This window comes from Protobothrops mucrosquamatus, unplaced genomic scaffold (assembly GCF_001527695.2).
Source record: "Protobothrops mucrosquamatus isolate PMUCROS unplaced genomic scaffold, P.Mucros_1.0 scaffold2911, whole genome shotgun sequence".
NCBI lineage: Eukaryota > Metazoa > Chordata > Lepidosauria > Squamata > Viperidae > Protobothrops > Protobothrops mucrosquamatus.
Genome location: NW_015388937.1, coordinates 130,737 through 157,401, shown reverse-complemented (window position 1 = coordinate 157,401; position 26,665 = coordinate 130,737). Strand labels below are relative to the sequence as shown.

General features: G+C 35.0%; 1 protein-coding gene across 1 annotated transcript; it reads right to left on the bottom strand.

The window, feature by feature from the left end:
- Positions 1-2,498: 2,498 nt before the first annotated feature.
- On the bottom strand, positions 2,499-26,032 carry CD96 (CD96 molecule). The gene is made up of 13 exons (XM_029286108.1): positions 25,573-26,032; positions 22,750-22,862; positions 20,882-21,110; positions 18,468-18,514; positions 15,107-15,197; positions 13,970-14,152; positions 12,496-12,570; positions 12,028-12,090; positions 10,540-10,614; positions 9,487-9,576; positions 4,941-5,027; positions 3,335-3,458; positions 2,499-2,616 (listed from the first exon to the last, which is right to left on the bottom strand). The coding sequence occupies exons 1-13, from the start codon at positions 26,030-26,032 to the stop codon at positions 2,499-2,501; spliced, it is 1,755 nt and encodes a 584-aa protein (XP_029141941.1).
- Between the last annotated feature and the right edge of the window lie 633 nt (positions 26,033-26,665).

Here is a 26,665-nt window from a genome sequence, read left to right as displayed (position 1 = left end):
CAACATGGAAGTTCTGCAAGAAGTACAATTCGATACAAACAAGAACTGGAAGGATCATAAAATAGACAAAATAATAGAAAAAGAAGAAGCTAATGGGAATTTAGAATCAAACAGACAAGCACCTGCGACATAACACTACAGACTTAACAATTGTTGGTAAGAAAGACAAAAAAGTCTGGATATTGGACATAGCAATACCCAGAGACAGCCGAATAGAAGAGAAAGAACTGGAGATGATAACAACATACAAAGGGCCTGCAAACAGAAATAGAATGATTGTGGCAAGAGAAACTAAGTTAATACCAATAATAATAATAATGCAATCACTTTGGTGCAATCACAAAACATTTGGAGCATCTCTTGAACCCCATTGGCACTGACAAAATCACCAACAATTGCAAAAAGCAGCTTTCCTTGGAACAGCTTGCATACTGCAAAGATATTTTTAATACCAACAAACAACATCTGCCTATTCCAAGTCCTTGGGAAGGACTTGATAAGTAGATAAAAAGTGCCAAATTCAGTCTAAACTTCTGGCTGGCTATGCAATAAGCCATAACAAAATAAGCAAACCAAAAGATTCAGTAGTTCAAGAAGAAAAAACAAGAATTATCTACAGCAGTGGTTCTCAACCTGTGGGTCGGGACCCCATTTGGGGTCGATCGACCATTTTATGGGGGTCGCCAAGCAAGGCTGTCCGCCATTTTTTTTGTCCGCCATTTTTTCCCCCTTTTCCGGCGGGTGCCTTACCTCCCTTGGGCTGGGCCAGCTGGTGGTCGGCCTGCTCCGTCTCTGCCGCTTGCCAGCTACGCCTCGGCCGGCGCAGGGGGCGGAACCATGCATGCGTGGCACTCCCGGGCAGGGAAAGTCCTCGACTTACGACCGGTTTAGTCCTCGACTTACGACCGGTTTAGTCCTCGACTTACGACCGGTTGGGGTCGCGGCATTAAAAAGGTTGAGAACCACTGATCTACAGTATACTGTGTAAGGACTGTAACGACCACTATGTAGGACCAACAGACAGAAGGCTAGCAGATCACATCCATGAACACCAACTAACTAACAGTCAGAAGACACGATGAAAACTCCTTAATCTCACAACTAAGGACAAATTCAACTGCAAAAATGCAAGAATTCTAGATCAAGTTAAATCCAAAAATGCTAGAGAATTCCTAGAAGTTTGACATTCAGACAAGTCAGCTATCAATTGACACATAGAAATAAACCATAGTTACACACAGTTCAAAAATGGCAATTAAAAAATTAAGAGGTAAACAAAAAGACCAGAATACTTCATCTCTAGCAGCCAATACCCAGAGAAGCAGGGATTAACACCAGGGAAACAACCAAGCAGAAAACAAAAACAAGATCAAGGAACTAGCAAGGAAAAAACAACCCCCACCAATACTGGCAAGCCAAGCTGCTGTATATAAAGAGGAAGCAAAACTCACACTCATTAATACAAGTATGAGTCCTTGACTTACAACCACAACTGAGCCCAACATTTCTCTTGCTAAGCAAGACAGTTAAGTGAATTTTATGACCTTTCTTGCCACAGTTAAGGGACTCACTGCAGCTGTTAAGTTAGCAACGTGGATGTTAAATTAAACCGGCTTCCCCATTGACTTTGATTGTCAGAAGGTTGCAAAGGTGATTGTATGACCCTGGGATACAGCAACTGTCATAAATATGTGTCACTAAGCATCTGAATTTTGATCACATGACTATGCAACGATTGTAAGTGTGAAAAGTGGTCATAAGTTACTTTTTTCAATGCCGTTATAACTTTGAATGGTCACTAAACAAACTGTTGTAAGCTGAGGACTACTTGAACAGATGAAGTTACTGAGTAGGGTAATGAAACATCTGCAAGCAAATAATCAAGGACTCCACAGTTCAACTCTGAGATACATATATTCTCTTTTATTGGAGTTTGTGTCTTTCATTCTCAGTTTTACGTAAATCCATTTATTTGTATATGCAGCTAGTGGGAATGAATTCCCTAATGGAATCTTTGCATTTGTGTCTAATTTATTATTGATTCTTTCCATTCATATACAGTAATGTAGATTTCTCATTTTAGGCCACTGCCTGGAAAAACAGGTAACTCTTGCGAGCAACTTCAATCTAGCAAAAGTGTAGGCGTAAGATGGAAAGAAACATAGTTGAGACTATCAGTCAATATCATAATATTAATATCATACATATTAATCATACCTTCATAGTCTTTCAAACAAACAGTTGTATACTGAATGAAGATTCATTGTTCCCCTGCAAAGGCTCACTAGCTGTTATTTGCCATATGTTTGATTTCATGATGCGCCGATTACAAAAGGTAATCTGGGTTTGTAAATGTGCTAAATGTCATATACTTTAGCACAAATACAAGATTAAGCGGTCCAAATGGGAATGTGCGTCACTGCCCGTGAATGCTTGCCATTTATTGTAAAAGCCATAGAGTACGCATGTCGTTTTTTAGGCTGGGTCATTATAGATTTTCAGGTTGATTTCAGATTTTCTAATTCATCGCAGGATGAATAAATTTCATTATAGACTTGGATGGAGGAATACTTGACTGGTGGAGGAGGTGGCTTGAAAGACGGAGGTTTATTCATACTACAATGAAAATAATCCTGTTTAAAATGTGCAGCAAATGAACATACACAATAAGCAATCAGAATAGTTAGATAGAATTAAGAAGTAAAACATAATTAGGCACAAAAATACGTCCATCCTGCCATTAATTTACATTGAAGCAGGGACCTAATATACCTTCTCAATGAAAGGTGAACTATTAAAATCAGTAATATTGCTAAGATATCTGTATTTCTTTTTGTTCCTTCGAGTAATACCAAATCAATGTATAAATAAAGCCACCAGCTTGATTTGTGATAATGAAATCGTGAGGTAAACCGAGAAAAAAGTCTTACAGTAATAATATGTTCAGTTGCCCTGACATACATATTTTTTAAATATTATAGATATGCCATTCTTTAATGTAGCTTAATATGTATGTAGCTTAATATGAATTATATTTTAATAATGTTTACTCTCATGCTGATAATTAATATTATATGGATCTTATTGTGTGTTTTTTATTTATTTCAATGACTATAAGGTATGTAGATTTTTTAGTGGGCAATTACTGCCATATTTTGTTGTCATAGTAACTGTTATATCTTATTAATAACTTTTTAAAAAATACAAAAAACCTGTTGATTTACTTCATTCCAATTAAAAAGAAATCTTTTTGCAATTAATCTCACTGCTTTGTATAGGAGCAAATTCACAACAATACACAAAATTAATTAAAGTAGTGATACAGTGTACTTACATTTCTCTTTGATGCTGACACCATTTTCTGATCCCACAAATGATTAAGCATGTGCAGAAAAAAAGCAAAAATGCCACAACTATTGACCATGGAAATGTACTGTGTTTTGGAACCACTGTAGAACCTGGAAAGGGTACAGTGCCAAAATTATTATAACAAAAACCATAAGCAAGCTTTGAACAGTTATTCTTGCTACATTTCTAAATTATGAGTGTTTTTTTATTTGTTTTTGACTATCACATCCAAACAAATTATCCAAAGCAGTTGACTATAGAGGAGCCAACATTAGACAGGATCCAGAAGCCATCTTAGTGACAGATACTGTGAGGCAGACTCTGGGTGTTGGGAAAGATGGCAGGATGCCATGCAACCTGCCTTGTGCTCTCTGTGCTGCTTGCAGTCTTTAAGAACCGAGGAGAAGTTTTCAACTAATGCCTTATCCTGGTACTGTTAATATCCAGCTTAGCAGCATAACGTATGATCTATTTTCCAATTAGTTATCCTATTGCACTTCATATGTCTTACAATAATATATTGTGGCTTATGCTACTTCAATGGTAGGAGACGTGATATTAAAAAAACACAACTTTTATTTGCAGTTTTGCAACACTGTGTGGCATTGGATGGCATTTATAGGGGCAAGAATTATATTCATTTCCATTTGCAATTCAAGCAACACTAGGACTAAAATACTGACACAAGATGAATTAGAAACAAAGAGGCACTTAGAATTTGCTCTCATTCTAAAATGAGCATAAATCTATACAGGTAGTCCTTGTTTAGCAACCACAATTAAACAACTTTGTCAAAAAGTGAAGCAGTCACACGTGAAATCATGACTCTGCTTATGATCTTGCTTCACCTTTCCTTGGCTTTAGAGATTTGCAAATCACATACATGTGAGGATTGGTCACAAAGTGGCCTTTTCGTCACCATTATAACTGTGAATGGTTGTTAAGTGACACAGTCGCTAAATAAGGACTATTTGTTATTCGTGCAGCTTTTGAAATAATCTCTGGAAGTACAGCCCATCTATCTTGCCCCCTTCTTAGGGACTGAGTCAATGGCTTAGATGTGAAAACACTTTCCAAGCATGAAAGTGTCTAAGCTGTGCACTGCTATGTAGCAGTATAGCCTGACAATCTTGCAATGATCCTAGCAAGGATTAACACATCAGCTTCCCCCGGCAACTGTAAATTCTCTCAGTAATTCTGCTCAGAGTATGGGCAACCACATCTTCAGCTTTCCAGTGTTTCTCAACCTTGACAATTTTAAGGCATGTGGACTTCAACTCCCAGAATTCCACAGCCAGCAATGCTGGCTGTGGAATTTTGGGAGTTGAAGTCCACATGCCTTAAAATTGTCAAGGTTGAGAAACACTGGAGGTACAGGTAGGATAATATATGTCAGAGCTCCTGCGAAACAAATCTTTTCAGTCTTGATTATGACTGGGAAATTGTGGGGAAATTGATTAATGTACAGCACGTCCCTTCCCTCAGCTCCCTCCCTATAGAGCAGTCTTGCCAAAACCAGCTGCAGCAACCTTTTTGCCCCCCCCTCCTCCTCCTTTCACGGAGACTCCTTTACAACTGAAGCAATAACTTACCAGTATCAAGGCCATTCTTTATAGTATATGAATTAGCAGGACTATTTATTGTGGTTACTTCAATCACTGTTCCGATGGGCAGATTTCCTTAAAAAAAGATAAGCATATATTCTTTATGATTTTAGCCAGTTTACCAGTATTGTTACAGTAGTAATGATTACCATACATCTGGCTGATTGTGCAGCCAAGCATAATAGAGGATGAGCTATTACAGTTGGTTGCACAGTCAGCCAGTGTTTAGATTGAATTTGACATTTTTATCCACCTATCGAGTCTTTCCTAAGGACCTAGGATAGGCAGTTTGTTGTTTGTTGTTACATGTAGTGTTGCAGGATGTAAGCTGTTCCAAGTAAAGCTGCCTTTTGCAATTGAGTGATGATGATTTTGTCAATGCTGATGGTGTTTTGCTTGTTTCTGCCACAACTGTTCTACTTCAGTGTGCAGATCTTTATGTTTTGTGATTTTTCACCACTTTGCTCTTTTCTATTTTGCTGCCTTCACGTATTGCCAATTCCACTATCCAAACTATTTTGTCTTTCTTATTGACAATCCTTTAGTCTGGGGTGTTACGTAGCAGCTGCTTGTCTGTTTGAAGTCTAAATTACCAGAGCATGTTCTTTTTCTGTTTTATTGCAAGAGTCTGTGAACATCACTGCATAGATGACCGGCATGATTTATTGTCATTATTTTTCTGATCTTCATATTTAGGTCTTTTAATTCTAACGACCGAAATTTCTCAGGTATTAATTGCCAAATTCCTCCACCAAATTTGGGCTTTAAGATCTTCTTAATTCTCATGATATATTCTCTTGTGATCCTTCCTCTTGACTTCAATGTGCCTGATGTTGTCAGCTTGAAAGATGCCCACATATTTGTAGCAATCATCTTCATTCAGATTCTTGATATTATTGCCTAAGGATCTTGATTTCTTGAGTTTTCACTATTTCCCCCCTATTATTGATAAGGGTGGGACATTTGTCAAGTTCAAACTCCATTGCAATATCCCAGAGGTCTTCAAACTTGGCCCTTTTATGACTTGTGGACTTCAACTCCCAGAATTCCTCAGCCAGGCACGCCAAGTTTGAAAACCCCTGCAAAATCCTGACTGTATCTACAGACAGTATTGAGCAGCTGATGGTGTTTTCCTATACAGCTTCAGCTCGTCCATATAAAGGAGGTATGATATCTATAGCCTGAATTGTTCACGAATGTTGACAGAGGAATCAGTGCAATGACAAACCAAATTAATTGCCCCTGCTCAATTAATTTCTTTCTTGCTGGTGTTTATATCTGATATTACAACATTGGCATCTTTTAATATTTGTGCTAGCAGTTTCTTTGAATAAACTTCAATTCAGGCAATGTTACTCGGCTGTTTTTGTATTGTTCTAAATGCTCCGTTATTCTTTATTTCAATTCTTATGTTTTAGTTGAGGGGGGTGTCTTCGTTCTTTCTGTGGCAAAGTTTGAGGAGAGGGCGCCTTACATCCTTGTATCCTCAGTCTCCCAGTATTTTCACTTGCAAATCTGAAGAGGCAGCTATACAGGTAAAGTGTAAGGCAATCATTTCTTCTTCAAGTCAACCATGCCTTAGGTAATTTCATGGATTGGTTTGTGTTGTTGTCTTGGTAATAATCCTTAAAGAGTTTGCAAAATTGCAAAATTCTTTCAGAATTTTAGGAAGAAATCGGTTCTATGGCCTCTTTTCTAGAACCAATCCTACTTAGCCTTCCCAACTCAAGCAAGATGGATTAGGTGTAGCAGCATTGTGGCATTTTTGTGTCTCAATATGTTATTGATCATTCATGAAATAGGTTGCATGACTTTGCACAGATCAGATCTGAGCTGATCCCCCCCCCTCTCTCTCCCTCCCTCCCTCCCTCCCCCCCCTCTCTCTCATTGACTCTTCTAAATTATTTATCCTGACTTAAGGAACCTAATTTTACATATAATTACAATGTAGACAATATTTCCTAATTTATAAAGTTATGTAAAATCATGTTAATATTTCACAGCGTCCACTTACGTTGTGATGGCATGGAGTTCTCATGGAAGTGAGTCACAGTGGCAGCATTTTGGTGGGTTGTTACCCTGGAATTCTTCAGTCCTTTGTCAAGATAATGACATTAGATCATGACAATTTAACCAGAGTGATATTGATTAGAAAGGATATTTACACCTTAGATTTTATTTAAAGATAACCTGAAATAAATTAAGACAACCCCTGCTCAAGCACACATATGAGAAGCAGAGGGGGGAAAAAATACTTTGGGTTGTAGTACATTATTACATTTGGGCTGTAAAAATCCAGTGATCATTAGATGGCAGCAAAGAGACAGAACATTCTACTGTACCTTTTTGTTGTGATCTAAAGGTGGTCTGGATTTCACCCAGGTCTAGTAGTTGTACTTAAGAACTAGTTAACAACTGCATAGTTGTTAATTGGTGTCTGCAACTTCACATCATCAGTTGTACATATAAAATCATCATCCAGATTTATACATATCATAGACTTCATTATCCAATTTGATTCTCGTAAAATTAAAGAACTGTGAGCCTTCGATGGACATTAACTTTTCAGCATTTCAGCAGGATTTTTTCTTTTGTTTTAGGAAATGCCAGACACTGAACCCAAGATATTTTGCATGGTAACACATGGTATTTTCAGTAAAACCTTCAATAATGATTGTAGTTTTTCAGCAGACACATAGTAGTGTAATAATTTGGAAGTATACACTTGTTTTTTTTGCATGTGTGCAGATACTAGAATCAATGAAACTTCTTAGTTTTCGTTAAAATCTTTTTTCTGTAATGAAATATATTTTATTTGTATTCCAAACTCTCAGGTGTCTTTTGCTTTCTTGATGATTCCAGGGCTTACAGAGGATAAGAAACGTACACAATTTACAGTATCCACATTGAGCCTTATACACTTCCCTTCCAAAGTAAAATAATTAGTTATCCTCTAAACATGGAACTTCTACCTTTTGCTCCAGGAGACAGTGGTAGTAATGTAATTCCTTTACACCAGGGGTAGGCAACCTTGGCTCTTTTATGACTCGTGGACTTCAACTCCCAGAATTCCTGAGCCAGCCACGCTGGCTCAGGAATTCTGGGAGTTGAAGTCCACGAGTCATAAAAGAGCCAAGGTTGCCTACCCCTGCTTTACACTAACACAAGTTGGATAGTGCGGTGGTAAGAATAGGATTCCTATCAGAAATTCAAACAAGAACCTCAAGCTACATCCTACAAGTTTAAGATTCAGAAACATATGTCAAAAGCAGTTTGAAAATGAGTAATAAATATTGCTTTGCTTGATTCTATTTGTGTGTGTGTGTGTTATGCATGTGAGAACAAAGTGACTTGCCACAGGGAATATCTTTTCACAGCTTATAAATCAAGGAAGCCTCTCCAACCTAAACAAGCAGCAGAGCTTTAAAGATGTTCCACATGGGAAACGATCACATTAAGAGGATTGTAATTGTGGGCAGCAGGCATGAAATGTTAGGTCACTGCTTGTACTTTTCTCAATAAGAACTTTTCTTAGCTGCAATAAAAATCAGATTATCTAAGGAAATAGAGCTGTATGCCATGGTCGGTGAAGATTTAGCACTGGGAAGAAAAAGCAGTTTTGTCTCTAGGCTTCCCTGATGCTCTGATGAACCAAGGAGTGACAACTCTCATTATTATTATTCTTGTTGTTGATGATACATATCAAGAACCAACTTTCTTTAAACTGACTTTGTTCCTTAATTACAGATTGGATAACCCAGCTGAACTAGACTCCAATATGTAATTTAGCATTAGTATTAGGTTCCTCCATGCTATGTAGTGTATCAGGCAGCCCAATAGGTAATCCAGGTTCAAAAACTATATTAATTTTAGAAACAAACAAACTGCTTTGATAATATAATGTGAGATCAGATATAGGCATGCCATCAGTTTAACAGTGATATTGATCTCTGTTATTTATTGCAAATGTTGCCTTTCTGCTTCAAGTAAATTGCATTCCAACTAAATCCCCTTGAAGTACATTCTTGTTCTTGTTAATCCAATAACCTGATATTTAACAATATTGCTACGTATGTTTTATTATTGATGCTAAAGAATCCATTGAATGAGAATTTTAAGTACAATATCATAGCCAGTTGGTGTAGTAATTAAGGCACTTGGATAGAAACCAAGAGATCATGAGTTCTAGTCCTGCCTTAGGCATGGAAACTTTGGGCCAGACACGCTTTCTTAGCCCACAATGACAGGCTTGGGTAACAGCCAGTTGGCCAGCTCCTGTTGCAATCAATGGATCAATACTTGGCTGATCCCCCCCCCAAAAGTGAACCCTTCATTTGCAGGAAATACTATAAAAGGAACCTGTAAAGAAATAAATCTAATATTCCATATTATTTGAAAAGGTTTTCCTAATAAGAATAATTTTCCTATATAAAGTGGCTATTTCTACTTTTTTATGTACCTAGGATTTGAAATAAATATGGTTCTGCTTTTCCCACATTGAATACAAACAATTTAAAAAGTGTTTATAACTTACTTTGTGGTATTGTGGACTCACTTTGAGGTACTGTGGACTCACTGAAGAACAACTCTGTAATAGGATCATTTTGCAGGGTTTGGGTAGATTCTGTAGAAGACATATTGTCTTTAAATTCCTTGTTCAATGTGAAGATTTATTTTAGGGCTTTGTCATCTAGATGATGCTAGCAGAGGTAAAACTAAAATGTAGACTTCCTTTGGATAATACAAATTCCACATTATAAATGAAATTCTAAAGGAACACATCTAACATTTCATATTTTCTGGAAAGATTTCCCTGATAGTAATAACTTGAATAATATGAAATTATATAAAATGATATTTCTACTTCTGTATATGGCTAAGCCATAATTATTCCTTTGATTTGAAATAAGTATGGTATTACCTTCCCCATACTGAATACAAATAATTTAGAAAGTGTTATAACTTACTTTGTGGTACTGTGGAGTCACGGAGCAACACAGTAGTAGTACTACTTTGCAGCGTTTTGGTAGAATGCAAGATTTCTGTAGAAGACAAATTGACTTTAAATTCCCTGGTTTGTGAATATTCAATGTTTTGTTGGCTACTGCCATTAGGAGGAGCAAAACTAAAATGCAGACTGCATATTCAGTACTATAAAGAAAATACAAGAGCCAACTTCACATTATTCAGAAAGGCTCTCCTAATAACTCTCACACATAGCAATAGCAATACCACTTAGACTTATATACCACTTCATAGTGCTTTATAGCACTCTCTAAGTGGTTTACAGAGTCAGCACATTGCCCCCAACAATCTGGGATCTCAGAAGGATGGAAGGCTGAGTCAACCTCGAGGTGGGGTGGAGCGAGGATCGAACTGCCGGCAGTCAGTAGAATTAGCCTGCAATACTGCATTCTAACCACTGCATCACCACAGCTCTTGGTGTGGTGAAAGTACATATGAAAGTATATAAAGCTTAATTTTTTAAAAATAAAATCTTTGATAGGTCAGCCACAATGATTGAAATCTATTATGTTTCTACTTTCCACGCCAAACACAAATAATTTAGGAAGTGTTCATCACTTACTTTGTGGTACTGTGGAGTCACTAAATAACTTTGCTGTAGTATCACTTTGCAAGGTTTTAGTAGAATGCAAGTGTTCTGTAGAAGACAAATTGTGTTTAAATTTCTTGTTCACTGGTTTGTTAGCATACCAGAAGATGGCATAAAATTGTATAAAGCTATTTTTTTCTATTTCTTGATAAAGCTTGATATGGTTAATTGGATTTGAAGTCTACAGTATATGGTTCTTATCAAATCAAATCCATATATGTAACATTCTGCACATGCGGGATCAGAAAAATATGGTTAATAAATCTAAACCAATTAAAAATAATAAGACTCTATACATTTTATTTTAATATCCACCGTTAAAAATATATTTTGAATCTTACTGATGTCCTTTATCAGGAGGGTTAATTAAGATCCTTTAAAAAGGTTAATTAAGATCCTTTAAAAATACAGATAGGAGGAGGAGGTTGTTCAGAAGCTTTTTCTCCTTTATTCGTTGTATTAAATCCCATTGTTATGATATGTAGTGATTACCCTACAAGAAAGTTTGAGCCAATGTAAGCAAATGTTCAGGTATATAACTATACTCCAACTGGACCTTGACAGTTCTTAATATAATTTCACGTGTACACAATGGCTCAATTGCAACCCTTCTCCAGCTTTGCAAGAGATTCTCCTCTCCTTCCTCCCCTCCCCTCCCCTCCTCCCCCTACCCATCTTACTCCATCCCACTATTAGAAATATGAGAAAAAATGAGAAAGAAGTGGTGCTTGCTAAATCTGTGACTTGTCTGGAAGGAGGGGAAAAAAGACTACAAAAACAAAAAAAGTTATACTTTCTTTTGAAACCTTGAAAGATATAATAAAACTTGATACAACCATTAATTATTGCATTTTTATTGCTGATTTATAAAAAAAAATGCTGTATAATGATACAAAACTACTTTAGAAGTACTATATTTAGAAAGGTGGAAGGATTATAAAAACAACAGATATAGTCCGTCCTTCCTTCCTTCCTTCCTTCCTTCCTTCCTTCTTTCTTTCTTTCTTTCTTTCTTTCTTTCTTTCTTTCTTTCTTTCTTTCTTTCTTTCTTTCTTTCTTTCTTTCCCTAGAAATACTGTGCTGCTAACATCGGATGTTCTTGCTTTGACAGCTGGCTACATGGTAATATAAAAATGAAAGAAGAAGCATAGTGATGACAGATGACAGATTGTTGTACCTGCCTTCTCTTATATGCAAGTCCTGGAGAAGAGGACCTATGTGAGATAAGTGTTTGTCCCACAGAGTCCAGCAATATAAGGATTGCTCCTTTCTTTATGCACTTTTAAGAGCTTTCACCATAAACAGCAAAGGGTTAGATACTTTCCCCTGAAGCAATAAAACTAACAATAAATGAATAAATGACCTGTAGAGGTCCTGAGACAACAAGATTCACATATGACTGAATGTTTATTGTGGATGTATGTGGGAGAAAAGCAAACATAATATTTATAATGGACTTACTTTCTGAAGAGGAATCTGATACTAGAGTTGCTTTTGAGGCTTCAGAAAGGGTAGTCTGTAACCCTGATTAAAAAAATCATGGCTTGAAATACAGTGAATGAAATAAAAGAGCTTTAACAAACTGCCATAAATGAACTCTGGAAACTCTTTAAACTGCCAAAACAATGACACACATATGACTTTACATCAACATTTTAATGTACAAGTAGTAATATATGTACCTATGTTTTTTATGCCAAATAGACATGAGGCAAGTATATAGATATAGTCTACACTTTTTCCTAATGAAGCTATCACAACTTTTGCTTTCTATTTTTTTTAATAAAATAAAGTAACTTATAACACTTGTAACAGTTGGAATACTTTTCATAACCATATTTTATTTTGATGTTGACATTTATACCATTACGTTGTCAAATATTTAAAGAACAGATAATATGTCATAGAAATCAATAAACAGCTACTTACTTTCTGTGGGTGAATCTGAAATGGCAGTAATGTGACTAGTGAATTCTGAATATGCCAATGATGCATTCTGAAATCCTGTTTAAAATAACCAGTTCAGAGAGTGGATAATCCTTAAAAACAGCATCATGATATTGTTGATTATAAGATGGGTGGCTATATAAATGTTTTAAGTAAATAAAATAAAAACTAAAATAAATAGCAATAAAGTATCACAATCATAGGTTTTCATTCTAAATATAGTGTTCCCACTGATAGATAAGATAGTGAAATGAAAACAGAATTGAAGGAATGCAGAATTACTTTAATGTTCAAGGAAACCCAGAAGTACTATGAATTTTTAAATTATAGCAATTAAAATCAGAAAAGCATGATGGCTTTTTGGGAAACACTATATTACACAATAGTGTAACTTACTAGGACAAAATTAAAAATATTACATGTATTTATAAATTCATACCAAGTACCATTTGACCAGTGCTCAACATATGAGATACAGATAAAACAACTATATTTGGTTAAGTTTATCTTTAGCTGTATACAACCAAAAGAAGGGCAATTAAAGAAATTGTACATTATACTTGGAACCTAATTTGGAGTCAGGCTGAATTATAAGTAAAAGTCATCCAGACAGACTTTATTTAAAAATTGTCTAAAAGGACAACTGCTAATTTCCTTTGCCTTTTCTGAAACCCACCAGGTGAGCAAGGAAATTTATAATGCACTAGAATCATAAAAGTGACCTGCTCACATATTCAGTTGAACTCATGGAAAGTTCAAAAGGGCTTGAAAAGAGAAAGTGCACAATAGCACATCTGCTCTTTCTTCCCAATCTGTTTGCATTCAGGTGGAGACCTGAAGACAAGCTATAATGTATCTACAGTTATCCATGCAATTAAGAGAACCTGTTTTATGAGCCCCTGGACTGCGTGAAGATGTGAATTCAGAGTCAAGCCAATTACTTAATCATTCCCTTTTAGATTTCCAGCTATAAATATGAAAGTTAGGGAACCTGGGGACAAGTTTTGTGATTATCCAATTTAAAGTTTCCTTTTGTTCAAGTGAATTCCTCAACTACATTTGCATTCATTTAACACAGCACATACTGAGGCTATTCAACCTTTAGATCTTGCACAGTATGCTGGGATGAAATAATATCTATGAGCAAGGTCTTAAAGTGCATGACTGAGATTGCTGGTGACTGCAAAATTTATTCCAGTAAACTGTTGGTCTGTAGAGTTAAAACTTCCTCCAAATTCAGACTTCACTTGGATGCCAGCTCAATTAAAGAAAAATGTAGCTGCTGAATATGCAATTCCCTTAATGGGATGAAACACATGTACTATGCTTTCTATGAAGGCATGCATTTTTATTTGTTTCTGCAGATTTCACATGCCAAAAGTGTATTTGACTGAACATATATGCATGAGACAACATCTGGATTATAAATGGCCCCTAATTTCTCAAAGTGACTTACCATAAGTAATAAGTATTTCTTTAGATGAAAAATTCTTTCTGTCATTTCTAGTGAAGTGGTATGCAGACATGCATTTGAAGGTCTGATTAATCAATGGATGAGTTATATTCCATATTGACAAGAATGATGTCATCTCGTAAAAACTTCCTACACAGTTCATAACTTTATTTTTGATTAATAAACCTTTGGAAGAAAAAAATGATAAAAAGAACAGGTTTTCCCTTGTTCCTTCCTCTAGTAATTAAGTAAATAAGTTCCTGAAAGCAAATTGTAAAATGCTTAATTACGTAATCAAAACAATACATCATTTTTATTTGTAAAATGCCTTAACAAGTAGGAATTGCATTTGAAAATTACCAATATTTGGAAATTTATAATCCCCAAAGATATTACAGGAAGAAGGTGAGCAGAATATATATATATTCTACGAAATCTACAAAAACAGACTTGGTGGTTAATACAACTGCCTAACATGTAGACTGCCTAGGTTCGAATCCCATAAAGGGTGTGGCTAGCTGATGAGGACTAATGAGTCCGAAATAGCTATACTAGTTTCCCACTTAAATCTTTAACTCTTTGTCAGCAAAAAGAAATCTGAATTTGTAATGTATCGCAGTTGCGACTTGAGCCTGCTTAACCCCCCTAGTTGGGGGGCTGCAAGGCAATAGAGATTATAAAATAAGTAGAACTGCAGTATAGCAGTCAAAATGCCAAGGTGCAATCAATCAGACCGGTCTGTCTGAAAAACTTTCTGTATATACTCCCTTGACTCGGCTGACAAAGAGGGGAGGAGAGCCAGTGGCCTGGTGGTTAATACACTGCCTAGCATGTAGACTGCCCTAGTTCGAATCCCATAAAGGGTGTGGCTAGCTGATGAGGACAGATGAGTCCGAAATAGCTATACTAGTCTCCCACTTAAATCTTTAACTCTTGTCAGCAAAAAGAAATCTCAAAAAGAAAGCTTTTCAAGAGCTTTTGTATTACAGTATTCCCTGCCCCCCCCGATAACCATGCTGATTGGAAGAGATAACCGATAGAAGGGTTACAATTTTCCATCCTGTTCCTGAAGAATTTGATATCTACATTTAATAGTTGGGCATTTGTTTTAAACTAGTTACAGCAATTATTTTGCATTACCTTCAGATTTTTCATTCAGAATCTTTCCACCCATGTACCACATAAGTTTTGGCTTCGGATATGCCTTCTTTATCTCACATGTGAAATGTGCCTGAATAAAAATAAACAGAAATCAAATCAGCAGTTCAAAGAATCAGAACTGATTCTTTTCCTATTTACTTTAAAATTAAACTACTTATTCTATATTGCTTTTGGCTGAAAAGATTAGTATTTGACACTTTGGAAAATAACAGTATAACATCTCTTAAATTAAGAATATAAATGGTCCTCTATTCAAAGCACTGTTGGTTTAGCAGTCCTTTCTTCTATAGGGTTGCCAAGTTGTCTGCAATGGAGAAATATGACATTTAGAAAATGGCATTGTGCCCATACTTAGCAGAGGACAGAATGGTTCACTGATATTCATGTTGTGAATTGTAAAAACTTTTTGTAACACCTAATACATATATTTCATTGAAGCATAGAATTGGAAGAAATCACACAGATCATCCTAGGTGTAGCCTTTGCAATGTGCAAGAAAACCAACTGAAGGCTTCATGAAAGGTTGCTGTCCAGCCTCTTCGTTAAACACTCCAAAATGTGTCGAACTCATAGCCTCCACAGGTAGGTTATTTCCCTGTTTTACAGTTTTTACCTTTGAGAAAATTTTCCCTTAACTCGTTCAAACTTCAAGTTACAATAAGATATAGCCTTTATATATAATTTATATATATAGTTTATAGTTAAGTTGATTGTATATTAGAGTTACAGTAAGTTTATACTTGTTTATATTATGAATGGGTTGTTTGGGTTAAACTTGGATTATTATGTGATTATTCCTGTACTCAGCTCTGGGAAGTCCGGGGGGGGGAGGGGGGAAGGGGATTAGGGGATAGAAATTATAAAAATTGATGTATTTATATATTATAGGTAAATAATGGAATTGTATTGAAAAGAGGAGATGCTCGGCTGGTACCCCAAACTGCACTCGATGAGGTGGTTAAGAAGGTAGAGGAGATGTAGGGAGGTGGTAAGGAGGAAGGAGGAGAGGTTGTGGGTCTAGGGGGAGGAAGGAGAGGAAAGTGAATGAGGGTGGAGGCAAGGCAGGGACTGCCGAGCGTCTCCGAAAATGTATTGAGTAGGATTATCTTTTTTGCTTGTGTATGTAAATGCATCATATTGGTATTTGCTGTTCAATTACAAAAATTAATAAAAATTTTATATATATATATAAAAAAAGATATAGCCAACAACTACAGTTTTTTCCCCTATTTTACAAGTGGAGATGGCTTTCAAGATAAAGAGATTCAATATTTGTCTTTCAAATTGCAATTGTTTTCTCTACTTCCCCATCACTGTGGTCATCATCATCATCTTCACCACCACTACGCAGAGAGAGTTGAGAAAAAGCTCCATTGGTATCAGTGAGGCTCTTTTTTCCCTTAAGTTTTGCAACCACTTAAGAAGCTGATTATTGAAAAAAGAAAAGAAATCACAGGAGGGTGAATGAACATCTTTCTCCCATGTGTATGTGTGGGGCATTAAAATTCAGATGCTACTTCATCCGTAGTTCAAGCAATTAGCCCTCATATAGGATTAAAATAAGCTATTTAGGCTTTTTTGTTCATAAGGAAACAATTTATTATTTTTGCTTTGTATAGAGAGCTGAGTCAACTGATTTAAACAAATAGTATACAGAAGGAAATGGTGTCTCTGCTTTCACCTTTGTCTTAAGCTTGATTATCTGGGTTAATCCCCCTGATAAAGAACATCTCCTTTGAGCTGACTTCATGGTCACACCTCTTTGGTTAATTTGGGGTATTGTAACTAGTGTTGGTTTTGTTTGGTTTTCTTGATGTCTCAGTGGGCTTCCCACTTTATAGGATTTTGAGCTGTTTTATTGTTTTAAGGTTTTTTTAAAGAATATTTTTTAACCATTGCATAAGAGCTTTTATTGTAATTTTTAAATTGTTTATATCTAAGTCTTGGAGTTGCTTTTATCAATGAAAAGTAGTTTGTAATCCCAACAAATTTGGAAGGCTAGAATATTCTTTTCCTGTTCATTCCCATCCATCTGGTTACCTCCGCCTCCATTTCCCTTCTGAAGTTTATTTACCACGAACTATTCTGCTGTCATGACTGATGACAGTGTATAAGATTTTCAGACATACATAGATAATATATTAATGAAGAGTACAACTAGTTAGAATGACACAAAATTTTGCAGATATTGAATCTGACCACCTGTCCCATAATCACCTTGACTAAACCATGCAGCAGCGCATGTATAACCAAGCCACATAAATACCATATTTAAATAGTTCATAATAGGAAGGAAATGAAAAACATCACTGTGGTTCTGTCTGCCATGTGGTTTTGTTCTTGTGACAGAGCTTAAAATCACAAGATTCTAATTCTTTATCGCTTAGGTAAAGATGAAATATCAAGGAAATTATCACTGTAACAGACATACTTACTAAATCTGTGCAATATTTTGTTGAGGTATCTGAGGTGCAAAATATAGCTATTGGAACACAAAATACCTCCATTTTACATAATTAAATCCCTGTTGCTATAGAAACAATTACATTTATCTTCATGGATACTCAGGTTCTTCATAAAGACAATGGTTAAGAGGAAAGTGAGAAAAGAATAACAGTTTATGAATCCCAAACTTTCATTGGATACTAAAGCGGCATTTAAAATATCAGTTTCTGTGCTGGAGCACAGCTAACTCTGGAGAATTATTTTATAGATGCTTAGTTCAGAATTCTGTAAAGAAGAATTTAGAGGTAAATTAGAAAGGGTTCTTATCAGCCCAGTTCTATCAGAAATACAACACAACTCCCAAGAATATACCATTATTCCAATTACCGATAGCATTTTAAGTCTGCCTTAGGAAGCTAGCAAGCAAGCAAGCAAAGAAATAATTTTCCACTATTGTGGGAAACTATGGGAACTATATGTTTTCTCACAATTATTCAAATTGAGAAAATATTTACTAAATATATAGATGGCCATTTAAAGAGGCTGTTTTCAGATGGGAAGAGAAACATATACAAGGAGGCTTTGTAACCACCAGAATGGACTCCTATTTTTCCTTTTAGGGCACAGTCAGAGGGAGCACATTTATTTCTTCCTGTTTTCTTTTCTCAGCCAAGTACAAACTCTTGACTTTTCTAGAGCATCTTAAGATTTCTTCCAGTGGAAGAAACTGTTGAGAAATTAGAGGGCAAGTTTCAGAAAAACGTGCAAAAAGTATTTTGCAAAATGTTCAAATGCTCAATTTATTTGTAAAGCGGTTTAAAACTTTTAAAACTGATTTTTGCTCCTTTCAAGGTGTAATACAAAATAGCACAAACATTTACATAAATTAACTCACCTCTCCTTTGGAAACTGTCTGGAGCACAATAGAGATTTCTGGTTTTGCTGCAGCACCAATAAAAAAAAAAAGACAAATGTTTCAATTAATTATACATGACCTTCTATACAACAAACATTAGTTTATTTTATAGTTGAAAATATCAATCTGTGTTCAAAATAATAGGACATAGATAGACATAGATGTTTCTATTTTTTCCTTCTTTCTCTAAATTCCCAGGTGTACCATAATACTCTATTTGCCTAAAACCAATGGCTTTTAATTCTTCTTGCTATATCTTTAATTTTTTTAGCTAAACCTGTGCAATCATTGTTCATAAAAACACAGCTAAGCTTGATTTGGCTAAAGGCTCAGCTCCATTTGTTAGTAGTGATTTATATTATTAACCTTTATTTTCAATTTGTATGAGCTAATTGAATTCATTCTGGAAGTTGATTGAAGAATTGTTAGGAAATAATCAAAATATTCTACTTCCTAGCCTTTTCTGTCTATGAATAAATTACTTTTCTCTTCAAAAAAACCTATTGCATCTGTATTTACTAAGTAAATTAATCAAGATACACTGTTGTCAAGATCAAATTCTTCAAGATGTGTATCAAATGTGGAAACATAGTATTCAAATAATGGCTAATAGAAAACAAAAAGAAGTAACAGCGCCAATACAAATCAACATAAAGTTCTTAATCACCATGAGAATAAAATCAGAGATGGATAATAATATTAAATATTATAGAACACAAATAATATGCCTCCTCTGGCTCATGACAGCTTTTTAGATAAAGGAAGACGACTATAATGTTTATTATTCATTTTGTTTTATTACAAGTTAATAATGCCCTAATCCTTTTTCAACTGTTCCTCATAGGGCTTGATTTCCAAATCTCTTAATATATTGGTAGTTTTCTTCTGAACTCATTTCAGCTTTTGCCCAGAACTGGACACAATAATCCAATTGTAGTCTAACCTATTGAAGTCCTAGATTAGTTAGCAGCAATTAGTACCCTAGGGGAAAAGTGCAATCTTTCAAACCTCAACACCAGGATTGACTTTTTCTTTTCACTTAAAAGCTGACATCTTGTTTAACTTGGGGACATGAAGAGTAGAATTGAACTGTACAAAATCTGGATGTACTGCTTCCATTAATACAACCCAAGATTACATTAGGCTGTTTAGCAAAGACATCACACTGCTAGCTCATATAAGCTAGCAGTCCATATTTATTATATGCACTGCCACCAAATGAGTTTTCATGTTCTTGAACCTATGTACATTTTTTTATACTTGTGATTCAAAAAACCTACATCTATTATTGGGCCAAATCTAACATAATCCTATGGCATTTGATCCAGTATTCAAGCTTTTGAAAATCATTTGAATTGTGATTTTGTTTTTAAGTTATTAGCCAGTATCCCTAGCTTGGAGTCATCTGCAGATTTGATAAACAGCTTTTTTTATCCCATCTTCCAGATGATTTTTAAAGATGTTGAACACCATTGGGCTTAGGATGAAGCCCTAAAAAACAAATTAAATTGAATTGATAAATTAAATCTTTAATTTTATACCCAACATATTTTTTGTTTTGCTTTTATGTTTAAAAATTCATTATTTTGTCACTGGGAATAAAGTCGTTTATGACAACTGAAAATCTCTAGAAGCAGACAAAATAGTTCAAACTCCTTTTATATACAGTATGCATAAAAGCTGAAGTGGGCCTATGCTTTCTGGCCCTTCACTAAGCAGTTGCTCCCTGGCCTGGCTACAACAGTCTTGTGTGGAACATAAACACATGTATAAACACTTTGCTACAGATCTATACATTTCATATAATCAATTGCCACTTAAAAAAAAGAACTTATTAGTAAAAGGAGAAGATTGGTCCATCTAGAGAAGGCATCAAGGATTTTATGGAGTAAAATGAGTACTTTAAGGTCTTGCTTGAGGCATCCATTTTACCTTTAAAACTCTAATAACTCCCCCTCCCCCCAATGGATAGAAAATGTTGGATGCTTGGTGGAAATTCTAGGAGTCTTAAAAATGCTGGAGGAAGGTCATAGGTGGTGCATAGGTCACAACCTGTGCATCTATACCTTATGCTATGACAAAACATGCATGTGTAGGCTAGAATCCCAATTATGAAGACTTTCAGAAAAGATGCCATTATGTCTCATAGAAGAAGCCTAACAGATGGATATGTAGGGCAGTGGTCTTAGGTGATTACATGACCTCATTAGTAAGAGACAGGCTGTGCTCTGCTACCAATTTGTGGCACAGAAGTTCCTTTGTACAAAATAGAAACATGTTAAATACTGTTACTTAAGAAAACAAGCATTTAAGAAAATCAATTTTAGAAAGTAACGTTTGAAAAAAACCAGTGTCGATTAAGTTTTTAACCTATTACAGTAGCTCCTCCTCACCAAATATTTTCACTTGAGTGACACTTTCCTGAATTCTTCCGGAGACAGCAGCAATTGAACAGACAAACTTCTTGCCATCATCAATAACTGTCACTGGAGAAATCAATAATGCGTTTTTGGAACTCATTTGGATTCTGTCCTTGTACACAGTGAGATTATTGGCTGTATAGCCTTGAAGGTAATAGGACTGTTTCTTGATTAGGATCTTTTCAGTTCCATTTTCTTTCTGCTAGAAATGGAAAATATGTCAACAATGCATTGCCATGAAAAAGCATGAATTATCATTAATTCTTTCTTTTTAATGTAATAGAAGATGCTGATATAATAGCAATTGTACAACTGGAATAGGTGAATTTCCTATAAGAAGAGCTACTAGCTATTTGGTAGCTATTTTTCTTTCCCGTCATCTATATTTCATAATCTATCTCAAGAACAGTCCTTTTCTGTTATAAATTTCAGTTTAGGACATATCTCTTTTGTTACCTAATTCTGATAGAAAATAGACCTGGGACTGCAGAATGAAAAAAGGAAACATTTTTTTTTTAATATCTTCTTCTCAGCAGCAATTATACAGAAGGTTTAGTTATAAATAGAAATAAAATAGCGATATTCTCTAATAAAAGTACTGAATCTTTGACTAAAGGAATGGAGAAATATTTTTTTTCTTGAGAACCTTAAGTTATGTGCATTTTTCTGTATCTCAGTGTGAGTCTCTCTGTGTGCATGCCCACAAACCCAAAGACCACACAAACATGCAATAAGTCAGTGATGATCTAACAGTTTCCAAAATCTCAAGCTCAGAAGCTGTAGAGGCCAAAGTGATGACTAATATTAATACTTGGCCCCCAATTAAAAAGTTCCCAGACATATTTTGAACTACTAAAGTTTTAAAAGTTCAAAGGCTCAGCCAATCTCATTGTATACATATTGTACTTTGATAATAAAGGTTCATTCATACAAAGGACAAATCAGATCTAAAGACAGAATGATCTGATTCAACAGTTTCTTGTAAATATTAAAACTGTATTGGGATAAAGTGAAAATTTGCAGAACTTCAATGCAAGAATAAAATATTCTAGGGTTTCCACCCAAAAATGCTTACTCAGGAAAGACATAAATGATAGAATTGCCAGCTCATGCATAAGGTTATCTGGAGCAGGTTGGGAACTATTGTGTCAACAGTATCTAAGTAACAAGTATGACCAGAGTAACTGAAGCTCCATCCATTTTTATGTAAATATGATGCATGTTTGATGCACATTAAAACAAAGGATGGGACTTCATTGGCTAGATTCACCTGTTCTTTTGAACCTGTTGACTCTCCCCTTTTGGATGACCAGTTTATGGCAGTGGTATGATTATAAGCTAGTAAGAATGGAGCTGGACTTTTGGGGCCCTTTAAATAATTGGGAGGGTTAAAAAAAAACTAAAAACAAAGCAGGTTCAATGAAGAAGTTTATATAAATTTGGATATCTCAAAATAAAAATCTATTAGGAACAGCCATATCTGTACAGCACTAATATGCATGCTAGATAATTTATATAAAATATTTTCAGTAAACATATTTAGTGCTGCCAAGACAAATAACTGCAGTTTAGAATTACAGTTACTTGAATATGAGATGCTTGGGTTCGTATCATACATCTCCTAAACATGGATAATCTAGGAAGACACATGAAATCCTCAAGATTGCAGACTTCCAAAGTCACAGCCTTCAACTTAGGAGCAAACTAAGTTTTAATGATAATTTTCCAGCCACTTTAAAAAAGCAAAATAACAAACAAGATATATTCTGACAGGCTCAGTGATGCTGCTTTGGTCTTAGGTCTTTTCCTACCCTTATTTTAATTGAAAAAAGGTTACTTACCAATGACCATGTTACAGAAGCATTTGTCAGGTTTATATAATGAGGCATACTGTTCATGCACGGAATTTCAAGGGACTGGTTGAGTAAAGCTTGTAACACAGAATTCTTGTATTCTTTTATCAAGAAGAAAAAATGTAAAATAAAAAGAAGAATATATAGAAAATATCAATGTACAATGCATGTAAAATTCTGCAAGTTCTATTGTTTAGTACATTCATCCTCATTGTGAATATAAAAGAATAGTTGTCCAAAATAAGAATAGACCTCTTTTGTTAGATAGAAAACAGTTCACAGACAGTTAACTATAAGAAGTCAGTGATTTCTTGATATTTCAAGATTTAAAATGTTTTGCTTAGAACAAAAACTTTAATTTTGTAGCTCCTTCATCTGCTACAGCCAAGAGGAGGTAAACCAAACTTATTTTAGGCTTGTAAACATATTTTGTAGATTTGTGCACACAATGAAACAGATAAATGAAAACAGAAAGTCTTCTTTAAGAAGGTAGAGTTTATTAAACAGCATTAGAACACAAAACATTGTTCAGACATTATACTTACAGTAACTCTAATTTAGTCTAGTTAGTGCTATAGGAATGAACTTGTGCAATGTCAAAAATCCCTTTTCTTCCTCTAATATAGTTGTAAAATTATCAGAAATATTTGCTTCCAGTTTTATGGTTTGTGTCATTAGTACACACACTATTTCAAAAGTTTCCATCCAATTGGCAGTTAAAGAAATTAAATAGAAAGAAAATTTCTTCAGTAGTGTATCAAGAGTAGGATTTCCCTTGGGACTGAATAGGAAGTTCAGAGGGCTGCATACATCTAAAAGGGAGAACATTCTTGAACAAAATACAGGAATTTCAAAGCTAATTCTCTTTCATTAAATTGTATTAGAAACAGATGATTAAAAAAAAAACAAATTAGAGAATTTCTATGCTTGAGACTAATATCTAAAAATTACTGAAGCTTGTTCCAGCTTCTGTGTTAAACTAGTTTGGAAGCAAAATAAGGTTAATATCTATAAAGAAACCTCATGACAACCAAACATTAGTAAACATTCCAGGCAGACAAATTGAAAAGAATGATGACCACTGGATTAAATTAAAGTTAGGAAGCACTTGGTTAAATTACTCAATACTTAAGAAAACCTTGCGTTTTCACAATGGCATATAAATCTTTTATTGTCTTTCCCTGTTTTTATTTGTTGTTGATCTTATGGTAATGCTTTCCCTCTTTACTTTCAGCCAGTTATCACTCACCTAAAGATCTGGGGATGGATATTAAATCCAGGTAGTCCTTGACTTACAACCATTCATTTAGGAACTGTTTGAAGTTACTACAGCACTGAAAATAGTGTATTATGACCACTTTTCAAACTTATGACCATTGCAGCATTGATACATTAAGAAATGAGGCAGGATTTTGATCCCATCTCACAGCTGATCAGACAACAAAAAAGCAGAAAAATGTATTGGACTACTTACCAATTCCACTAGAATCTTTGCCCATTAGTGGCATCAGCTTGATGTTCTTTTTTATAATATATCAAGCTGTTTCTGGCAATCATAGTATTAGGTGTAGATATTACAAACAAAATTATATTTATCAATTCTTTTTTCTAAATGAATGCCTATGATAGCATAGTCCTGGCTACTAGCATAAGAAACAGACTTCTCATAAACTGGGCAGCATGAAAGGAAATAGAATAAACAGACTAAAAACTGGTACATCAGATGAGAGCAGATGGTCATCTTAGACTGCATAAATAACAGCACACTATCAATAACTTAAAGCAGCAATTAAAATGAACAACTATAGAACCCATTAAGATATTAACAACTACCATCAAAACTGGTGCACAAAAACAAGCTGAAATAAAGAAAAACAAAACTGTAAACCAAATTTTTGAAGCTAGTCCAAATAGGAAAAGATGAAGCTGAACTAGAATGGGAAGTAAATATCTCCAGCCATCCTTTAACTACTTCAGAACAGAATATTATCCAGCAAGGACTAAATTATAACACAGAGAATGCCAACCACCAGATTTTTTTGAATACTTACAGCATCACTCAAAATGACTGGACCAATTGATGAGAAGCAAGAAAATGTATTATACCCCTGGTCAAGTGGACATAGACTCATCAGGGTAGAAGAAAGAGTGATCCTAAAAACATTAAAAACTAACCAAACTATCTCAATACTTGTAATAAATTATGCACACAATTAACATTGATAGAACATAATGCATCCAAAAAGAAAAAGAAAAATGACAGAGAAACCTATCATCTCGTAAACACAAGCCCAGTGAAAAAACTGAACAACCAATTCTAGAAAACCCACAACAATATCAAATAAAGGACCTATCGCAAAAGAATAATGTTGTATGAAAACAACTGGCCCCAGTTTGTCTTGAGGTCCCCCCCTCCTCATTTATAGCATTTTCTCTATAGTTTCTGCATAAGAATCATTTCCCATCCTTGTCAATACTTATCAACTTATATCATTTGCAACAAAGTAATTGTAACACAAACACATACAACCAATAACACCATAAAAATAAAAAGAGTAGAGCTTGAAATTTTTTAGTATCCAAGTGTTGCATCTACTGAAAGTATGCCCATGATATCAAGTGAGTTTTTAAGGAAAATGAAAAACGGTAGTAACGACAATATAAAAAATAAAAATGCTGATAATAAATTGATAATCTGACTTGTATAATGACAGCTCTGAGGGCCACATACAGATTTCCCCCCTCAATTTAGGTTACATTACATTACTTTTTTGTATATTTTTCATTAAAATAATCTATTACTGTACTTACCTCTTTTCTTAACAAAAAGGTGTATTTTTGAGCTACTTGTTCCAGATGGAAATGTGGTAAAGATACATTCATAGGAGCCAGAGAGCTCAAATGTGACATTCTTCAGTTGTAGAATCCACTGATTGCATTCTAGGTTGTTTGCTACAGAATTAACCTGTTTGGAAGTCCTGCTGAAGTCAGTCAAACAATCATGGAAACCTTTCTCAAAACTTGCTGAATTGTTGTAGGTCGCTTCAGAATATTTTGTACCATAGAGAGGGTTATATACAGCTATTATTCTTGAAAGACCATCAGCAAACTTAGACCACTGAATCTGTGTCACATGGGTTTCTTTTCCTTGCAAGATGCTGCATTTTAGAGTCACACTGCTACCAGCCAAAGCACAGACAGTTTTTTCATTTGTAATTATAAGTGCAGTACATCCTACAAATAAATATAGTGGGCATAGTATCACAGTCATGTATAATAGTCGTTATATTAACTTAGCCTTCTTCTGTTTGATGCTGTCATTAAAAATGCTCCAATTTCTTATATTTATGATTTATAATTTAAAACAGTTATAAATAAACATCATTTAATATTTATATTATTTATAAGTTAGTATATTAAAGATTTTGACTCTGTACAGAGAAAATAACTTTAAATGACAATGCCCCAAAGTCACCCAGTTACCATGTAAAAGAGTGATTAAAACCTGGGTCACCTTACTGCTAATCTAGAGCAGGGGTATCAAACTGCCGGCCCATGGGCCGGATGTGTCATGCAGAAGCCGCGCCCACCCCATTGCCGGCAATGGCAAAACTGTCCCGATATGTTGCACGTGACATCGTGAGTTTGACATGTCTGATCTAGAGCCTTAGCCACCCCACATTATCAAGGATTGCACTGCTAATAATGGATGGAAATCTGACAAAAACTAAATTAAATTTAAATATTTAAATGCAATTCATTGAAATCCTCCTTCCCCTTCCACCTCTATCACATTAGACTTTAAATCTGATGGCAAACCGTGCAGGCCCTCTGAAGTCACAACCATGTTTTTGAAAAAGCTTGCATGCAGCCCTAGAATAATAGGATTCTCATTCTTTTTTTT

Excerpts from the sequence above, each read along its gene's own strand:
- CD96 (XM_029286108.1), bottom strand. The coding sequence starts at position 26,032 with ATGACTGTGATACTATGCCCACTATATTTATTTGTAGGATGTACTGCA. Across the intron at positions 12,091-12,495 it reads TTCAGATTCACCCACAGAAA|GGTTACAGACTACCCTTTCT; the intron begins GTAAGTAGCTGT and ends TTTTTTAATCAG. Across the intron at positions 5,028-9,486 it reads TGAGTCCACAATACCACAAA|GAAATCTGCCCATCGGAACA; the intron begins GTAAGTTATAAA and ends TCTTTTTTTAAG.